We start from the raw sequence: 8,921 nt of genomic DNA on the forward strand, positions 1-8,921 counted from the left end.
ATGATGTGATGTAAATAAAGGTGATGTAAATAAAGGCGATGAAAAGAAAAAAATTCGCATATTTCGCATTCATAAAAAATTTAATTCCTTTTTGACTATTATTTTAAAATAAAACTTTATAATTTTATTATTCATTAAACTACGCATCTTTATATATTAAAACAAAAAATTTCGAAGGTTCTTTTTAATATAATTAATAATAAAAAATATGATTAACTGTGACATAATTTTAAAATATTACTATTTTATATATAAATATATTTAAAATTCCCGCTCCCATCTCTGAATCACACAGCTTCAGCAACCCGAAGAGCACTTGGAAGTTCAATTCCGTTTTCGCGAGTTTTATTCCTCCTGGTCTCGCTATCTGTAGCGTTTTGCTCCACCTAATCAGGTACGTTGAATCACTATTCTTGTGTATGTTCCGTTCTTTTTTGCTGGTTCGTGGATGGTTTGCAGAGAATATTATGTAGAGGTTGAAAAATGGAGGAAATGCAGTGGTATTTACCTGCCTTTTTCTTAGGTTTTTGTTATTTCTGGGGTTTTAAGTGCTGGTGAGTTGCCATTTTGCTGGTTGGCATCAGGATAGCATGGTGTTAGATTTTGGATTGATGGATGTTTCTGTAATTAATGGAATTTGCTTTGTTTTTGTTTTTATTTTGGGTTTGGGTTTGAACTTTGTTGGTTGAGAGAGAGAGAGAGAGAGAGCTATGTTGGCTCGAATTCAAAATGAGAAGAAGCTTGCTTGCGAAGATTCTTTGATACCTTTTCAAACGAATTCAAAATGGTCTAGCCAAAGAAAAAGCTTGCTTGCAAAGATTCTTTGATACATTTTCAAACACAACTTATAGTAAACTGTTGAGGGAGCTAAAAACCGCTGTCTTGAGACAAGAAAACTCAAAAAAATGTTGCCAAACACACCAACAAAAGTGACAAAACAAAACATCTATTTTCTTTCCCTTTAACAGAATATGGAAAAAGATGATCCATTGAAGGCTTGAGGAAACCCATAGGCTAAACCTCAAAATAAGTAAGCAAAAGTTTACACTCCATTAAGCTATATATATGCTGATCCAAAAAACTGCTAGGAATACGAGAATTGCTTCCAATAGTGGGCCAACTGGATGAACCAAGAAGACCTGATAGCACCTTACTCCAAAAGATAGAGAGAGTCGTAATATATCTTCAAAATCATGTGGCAATGAGTGTTAAGTTTCTGGCTGAATTGAAAAGATACTCAGACAGATGAAAATAGGACACCTAATATAAACATCTTTTGGAGCAAACAGTACAACTTCATGAATACCACGGAATGCTCATCATTAAGAAACCAAGAAGAGAGAATGATTAGACCATTACCCTGACGTTTGCATCTCATGTAGAATTATTTCATGAACTTGAAGACCACAAAGTTTAAGAACGGGAGAAAATTTCCTTTTTTCCCGAAGAAAGATCATTATTGTTATTAGGGCTTTCTGAAACCCCATACCAGAAATATGTTTCTTTGCTGAAGCGTTAATCAATTTTTCCTTTTTGAATAAGGAACCAAGAGGCTTAAAACAAATCCTCAATAATATCTTCATTTTGCAAATGGTTGGTTTAATTTATTCGCGGTGTTCAAGATGCATGGGGTGTTTTTGTCAATTTTGATAGAAAATGTACTTCAGCTTCTCATAGGAACCTTCTTTGTCTTCGAAGCCCTCCCTTATTTGGTCCAATGCGATCAAAACCCTTATTTAAGAACTTTGGATGGAATGGAATCTTCGACAGCAAGTGTGTCCCATGTTTCGGGCATTTTGATTCAGCTTGCAGGAAAGTTTCATCCTGGGCTTCTCTTTTCAAGACTTCTGGTGTTTTTTCCCTTAATGATTTACTGACATTGATTTTTTTTTTTCGTTTTATCTTCCATTACTCTTTATGTTTTTGTGTTACTTTTTTCACTCCCTTGTGGAGTTTTTATGTCTGGAGCATTAGTCTCTTTTCCTTCTCTTAATAAAAACTTTCGTTTCTTGTTAAATAAAAAACCCAGCTCTTTGATAGTGAAGGTCCAGCTGCTGTTATAAGAAAAAAGGGCAATGTATGAACAAGTGATCAGTTTATATCAATCAGTCTTCTATGGTTATTCTTAACTAAGGAAGGCCGGCTTTGTTGAAAAACTCCTGGTCATATGATAAAAGTTATACAATTGACAGTGAAATAGTGGATGACTGGAAAAATAAGGAAAAACTAAAGGGTTGATGTTTTAAATTGGCTCAGTAAAGGCATTATCTAGAAATAGGGCTTTTGAACAAAGTGGAATCGGCGTAACATTTTTCTGTAATGAAGTTAGTTTTTGTTGTCTTTGTTTGGAAAAATAAATTCTGTGTTTTGCGTCTCTTCTTATACATGATTTTCTTTTCTTGTAGATGAAAAGACTCATGGAATCGGATGCTGCAATGACAGAAGACTTAATTGCTTATAATATTATTCCATTAGATGCTCCTTCTACGACAAATGCTATTGGGTCCATGGCTGAGGTCTTTTAGATTACAATTTTCTTGTTTAGAATGTGAAACTTTATCCATTTCTTCTGTTATTTACCTTGAAACTGAACTTTATGTTTAGGTGCAAGCAGCAGTGTCAGCTTTAAAATATTTCAGTGGCCTTCCGAAGTTGCCTGCAGAATATTCTTTTCCGGAGACTAGGAGTCCTGATATACTTGACTTTCTACACTTCATTTTTGGATTTCAGGTTTGGACTTCTATGTTGGTGGTTGTATACAACTCAATCCCGTCCCCTGTTTGTATAGTTTGTTACTGGGTTTCTATGTTTTAATACTTGTAATATATGTATTTGCGATTATTTAAGAGTTATATTAATGGATTTGACTATCAACACGTGATTCTAGTTTTCATTCCTCACCTTATGTGTTGATCAGGGTTTTAAAATAAGGTTGAGTGTTCTCGTAAGGGTTTTTGTTTTGTTTTGTTTTGTTTTGTAAGGTTCTAATTGGGAATCGGGTTTAAAAGTTTCTCTTTCTTCTTCTTGTAAGAAACTCATTTACTTTTGTCACGTTGAATTTTAATTCCATGGTTCTGAGTCTAGTTGCTTTTACATTTTTGTATTGGGATGGATTTCTGTTTATCTACCCTGTTTTAGTCTATTGGTCATTTTTAGTTATCATAGTTTTTTTTTTTTAGATTTTTAATTTGATTTGTCCAACATTGAAATTGGATGGCTTGGTTATTTCTTTAAGAATTTCAATTTATATTGTCTAATGTTGAATTTTGTGGTCTTCAGAAAGACAATGTGTCCAATCAGCGTGAACATGTAGTGCACCTACTTGCCAACGAACAGTCTCGCCTTTGTATTCCTGAAGAAAATGAACCAGTATGTCCTTAATTCTCATCATTGAACATTGATGGACAGTTTTGTTTACTTTCAATCATTAACAATTGGAGCTGTTTGCGTTTTGCTTTGGTTGGTGATTTGAGCCATTACCTTTCAATGAGATCATTTTATGTGAGATTATTTCTATCCTAAAATAATTGTTGTTGTAGTTGACTAATTATATATTATGTTGATTGGGTACTTGATATCTAATTTGTGGTTTTTTTTTTCTTTGTCAATGCGAAAGCTTGATGAATGAGGTCTTTGATGAGAAATAAGAACTTCACATTCCTTTCGTATAAGCTCGAATTTTAAGCAACATGAGGAAATAACATACATACAATGGGTATGCGCTTATGTTTGAATCTTGGAGCTTATAGGCTTACTATTGTGATTTAAAAGTTCCTTTCCAAGGGGATGTATTAAGGTTTGTAACTTACGAATGAGTATAGGGACTTTTCAAAGGATTGACAACCATTTGGAGGGTATTTAGAGATTGCCAAGAAAATCCTCTCAAGGATTTATTTGATGGAGGTGTGCATCAAGATCAAAAAACGATATTGGGTTCATCTCACAAATATTCATCAAACAGTCAACTCTTGTTGCTGTTAGCTTCGCCAATAATGTGTATTTTAATTCCTGTGGAGGGTTTTATTTATTTGATATTTGGTTGGAATCCATGACCCCATTCTAGACAATCTATCAGCTTGGATCATGACTTTTCTCCTCCGTCACCCTAAAACCCTAACCCTTCCTACCAGCTGCAGTTGTTTGTTGTCATTGCCGGTTGGTTTTTCAACTGTTTTGATTGCTGTTTGCTGATTTTTTTTCCTTTCTCCTTTTCTTCTCTCTCGCATCATTCAACAACTCTTGGGCCTGAAACCCTTCCCCTCCCTCATCCTAAAGGCAGAACCCTCCTCGTCAGTCGTTGTCCCTTACCAAGCTAACCAGTGAATGGCAACAAGGAGGAGAAGTATTGTTTTATTGTAGCTTATCCTAGTACTACATTAGAAGAAAGGTGCATCACTCTTCAATTCATTTAACCCTCAAGGATTATACATGGAATCCAAATTGTATTGAATAAAATGTTTCTAGTATTTTTGCTCAATCTATCAAGAAAGCTATTTCTCAGAATTGTAGTCAACAAAAATTTGCTGTATTAGATTATGATGGTGTTTAACTGTGAGAGTATTTCATTCAATCCATAAGCTAAGAATGGTCAATCCAGGCCTGGAGGTTTTGTGGCTAAGTTCTTCCAAAAAAATCATGGAATATCCTTATGGAAGACATCAAGAGGGTATTCAATGATTTTTCTTTGTTTCTTGTTTATTTATCTATTTTATAGAAATCCATCATAAATGCTAGCTTGAGGAAAGTTGATGCAAAGACATTAGGGTACAGGGACTGTAGACCTGTTAGTATTAACTCTTCAAATGTATAAGTTCATAGCTAGAGAGTTAGAGCATTTGTAGAAGTTCTTTGTATACTATCAGAGAATTCCAATCAACTTTTGTGGCTGATCGCCTAATGCTTGATGTTTTTTTCTCATTGCTAATGAACTTATGGATAAAGATATATCCTAGTAGGCCCGAATGGAAAAGTTGGATCTGAGGTTGTTTATCATCCACATCATTACTAATGAAAAGGATAGGGAAAAAACCTTGGCATCGAGTAGCCTTCAACAAGGTGACTCATTGTCTGCCTTTGTTTTCATCCTAGTGGTTGATTGTCTAAGAGAAATGTTGACTATTGGCATGAAGGGGCACTGATCGATGACTTTGAAGTTGGTGAAGGCCCAAATTCTCTGTCCATGAACTTCCTTCAACAAGGTGACACTTTGTCTCCCTTTGTTTTCATTCTGTTGGTTTATTGTCCAAATAGAATGCTCGCTATCTTGACATCAAGTTTTTTAAGAGTAGGAATATTTTACATTTTAACTCAATGAAACATTTCTTGGGGGAAAATGGATATCAGTTGATGCCATTTTGAGGAGTCGAGAAGATTCTGACACAAATTGGTGACCAGTTGTTTGATTTTCAAGTTGTAGCAAGAGAATGTTGGAGTTCATCAGCCAAAAACGGGAGGAAGAAGAAATATCACGACCAAAGAGGCAAACATTAGATGAAGAGATGGTGATGCAAATCCGGTAATGGATTAGATAGAAATAAGGGAATGAGGCAAGTGATCGACGTAGATTGACTCACCACACCTCTCTATGAGTCTTTGACGATTGATGTGTTCCATCCACACTGGCTGTCACCAATGTGCTTGGCATGCTGTTGCTATCCTTCAAAATAAAAGGCTCCTTAGCTCATTTTTAAAGTACTGGCATGATGTGCAAATGCGACCAAGAGGATGCAATGTGGCCGCACTTGCACATGAGTTGGTGGCACGTTGTACCACCTTGTGGTAGGGAATGACCAAGTTTGACCATTGATTTACCACATTATAGTACAAGCTCGGTAGATCGTTACTGTTAAACGACAATAGTTTATCAAGCCCAGTCAATATTAGACAAACAACCTTCACCTCCCTACATGTTTATCATCTTAAGCACTTTTGAGTTTTATTCCAAACACTCAAAATCACTCAAAACATGATTTTAGTTGAGCGTTAAAACATTCTCATCAACCATATATTAAGGATAGATCTTAACTCATTAGTTACAATAATGAGTGCTTGATTCACTAGATTGAATCCCATTGGCTGTTCATCAAAATCATGTTGGATGTCAATGTTAGAGGTTTGAGTAAGGAACATAAAAGATCTTTGCTACAAAAAGTTCTTCCATTTGGCATTGATAAGAAAAGAATTATAGCAATCAAAGATACAGGCTTTACGCCAAGCAATCTTTCAAATCTTTCTCTTCTTTCTAACCCTCAAAAAAAAAAAAAAAAAAAAAAAAAAGAAGTCTTTTCACTGCACAAATCAATAAGCACCCCAAGCTTTGTGCTCGAAGCCTTGGAGCTTGAACTATTATCCTCTACATTTAATGTACTGTTGCTTAAATATGAAATGTACTTGTATATGCTAGAGCTCTCATTTGAGAATGTTTTTCTGTGTTGCTATAGAAATTGGATGAAGCTGCTGTGGAGGGTGTATTTAAGAAGTCTCTGGAAAACTACGTTAAATGGTGTGAATATTTATGCATTCAACCTGTTTGGAGCAGGTTTGGTTTTTCCAACTTATTCTTGTTATTTTCTGTATGGAGTTTAGTTTCATCTTATATTTTCATTTTTCAACAATGGACTTATGAATTTGATATCTCCTAAAAGAAAATTTTATTTGGAGGACTACAATTATTAAAAGTGTTTTATTGTTTTACAGCTTGTCTGATGTTAGCAAGGAAAAGAAGCTATTGTTTATTTCCTTATACTTTCTTATATGGGGCGAAGCAGCCAACGTCAGATTTCTTCCAGAATGCTTATGCTACATATTTCACCATGTACGTAACTCTGGACTTCATTTGTAATTATATTCGACTATGTCAACCTTTATTTTTCTTTTTTTCATCGTTTTGGGATCTTTAAGTTGATCCAACATAAGGCTTGAAAGAAAATTATGTTCAGCATTTATTTTCTTGCAAAGGCTTCAATTACTAATTATGTTCATGGCTTTGATTTGGATGTGATACTTTGTTAATATAATCTAATTTTTTGGGATAAAAAATTGTCTTACCCAAACAACCTTGTCCAAAGCCAATCTAACTGTGAAATATTTGGTTGGGTTGGTTTCGCTTATAGGTTACTCATCCAAAATGTTACGGAAAACATAGTGAAAATATTAGTCCTTTGACATTCATTACTTATTTTTGTACATTAATTAAGAACAATAACTCCCTCGTAGAGGTTTGTCTTTTAAGCATTAGTCTCTTTTCATTTTCTTAATTAGTTTCATCTATTGTAGAAAAAGGTAACCAATTATTATATATATTCCCTGCTTAAAAGTAATTAATATTGAAGAAATTATTGAATGAATTATGATATATTCATAGTAGTTCAATACCATCCAAACCTGTTTTTAGTCCATTCGTGAAACCAACTTGACCCATAAATTTAATTTTGAACAAGAAACAAAACTTTTTATTGAAGCAATGAAAATAGACTATTGCTTATAAGGTACAAACTTCACAAGGATGTGAAAGGAGAAAAAAAAAAACGAAATATGAAATCATAAAAATTGATTTGGAAGAGAACGTCACATATAAGCTTTTGAACTTGCTGCCAATTTTCTACTTAGAAGTTTAAGTAAAGATCCAGTGAGGGAAAAAGTATGCTCTCTCCACTTTCTTCCTAATCGTACTTTTGTAATTTTTTTTCTGTATATTCCCATGAGCTTCATAATTTTACTCTTAGACCTTTAATTTCTATGCAGATGGTCCGGGAAATAGATGAGATATTGAGGCATGAGATTGCGCAGCCAGCCAAGAGTTGCGAGTCTAAAGATGGTGTTTCTTTCCTTGATCAAGTTATCTTTCCTCTTTATGAGGTCATGGCCGCGGTATGTTTCTTGTCTCACCTAAAGCTTTTAAAGAAAGAGTAGGATTTAATTTTCCATTCTTGTTAAAGAGTACAAGTGAATGTGTCTCTATGAGTACAAGTGAATGTATCTCAAACCTCCACCCTAGCCTCCCACTGCCATGCCACACCACATACTGTGGACTTTGCCTCACTCCTATTCTGCTCTCCGACAGTTTCGATCGTTGCACCTACCATGTCTGTTCTCACGCTGCCTCCCGTCCTTTTCCTAAACCCTATTTGCACCACCTCCGTTTTATTTCCTAAACCTTAATCGCTCTCCCCCGCTCTAACCTCCAACCTCAGCCCCCTCTGCCCTGATTTAAGCCTTTGGTGTCTTTTTCATCCATTTGTTCCTTGCCCACTCCATGACGGTTCTGTCACCCTCTCTACCTTTGTTAGTTTACCCTTTTTCTTCCTTTTTCTTTCTGTTCTTTCTCTTTCTTCCATCACCCAACCCCTCTTTCTTCCTCCACCTTGCACCACCTCGTCATTGACTACAACCTTCATACCCCTTGCTATTGTCTACCTTCTCTTTGTTTAGCCTTCCACCCATTAGCTATCCTAGATTGTGATATTCTTGAAGGTTTTTCGTATCAAGATTTCATTATTGAAGTCAATTGGTTTGCATTTTTTTGGTTCAATGGTAGTGATGAGTTGTTGAAAATGTAATTTTGAATGACAAGACTTTGATAAAGATTGATGATAGTTTTTTGGGTATATGTTTCGTTTATGCGCTATTTCCCAAAGAAAGAAATTCACCTTTTTAGCGTGATGTCCTCTCCATACTGTCTTTGCTAGCGTGGGATCTATTGCTTCTACTTTTTACCCCACGTCCATTATCACAGATTTTGTAGAGAAGACTCCCTCAGTGCTGGGGAGCCAGTCTAGTCTGTTTCGTTTGACCAATACCAGTTGTGCAAGGTCAAGGCTTAATTCATTATCCTTTAAATTCTTACCAAACTTCAAGTCCAAGAATTTGTTGATGACATTCCATGTTTGTTGGATCGTGTTTTTTTTTTTTTTTTTTTTTTT

At 35.1% G+C, this 8,921-nt stretch overlaps 1 protein-coding gene across 3 annotated transcripts in view; it reads left to right on the forward strand.

The window, feature by feature from the left end:
* Nucleotides 1-259: 259 nt before the first annotated feature.
* Nucleotides 260-8,921, forward strand: part of LOC111466202 (callose synthase 9-like) — a 33,195-nt gene continuing 24,533 nt past the window's right edge. For all 3 annotated transcript variants that reach the window (XM_023110792.1, XM_023110799.1, XM_023110807.1), the window contains exons 1-7: nucleotides 260-394; nucleotides 2,406-2,516; nucleotides 2,605-2,730; nucleotides 3,280-3,369; nucleotides 6,441-6,538; nucleotides 6,697-6,814; nucleotides 7,744-7,869. In XM_023110792.1, the coding sequence (XP_022966560.1) occupies nucleotides 2,406-2,516; nucleotides 2,605-2,730; nucleotides 3,280-3,369; nucleotides 6,441-6,538; nucleotides 6,697-6,814; nucleotides 7,744-7,869 (669 nt within the window). In that variant the 5' untranslated portion in view covers nucleotides 260-394. The remainder of the gene's footprint in view (nucleotides 395-2,405; nucleotides 2,517-2,604; nucleotides 2,731-3,279; nucleotides 3,370-6,440; nucleotides 6,539-6,696; nucleotides 6,815-7,743; nucleotides 7,870-8,921) is intronic.

This window comes from Cucurbita maxima, unplaced genomic scaffold, assembly GCF_002738345.1.
Source record: "Cucurbita maxima cultivar Rimu unplaced genomic scaffold, Cmax_1.0 Cma_Scf00002, whole genome shotgun sequence".
In the NCBI taxonomy this organism is placed as follows: domain Eukaryota; kingdom Viridiplantae; phylum Streptophyta; class Magnoliopsida; order Cucurbitales; family Cucurbitaceae; genus Cucurbita; species Cucurbita maxima.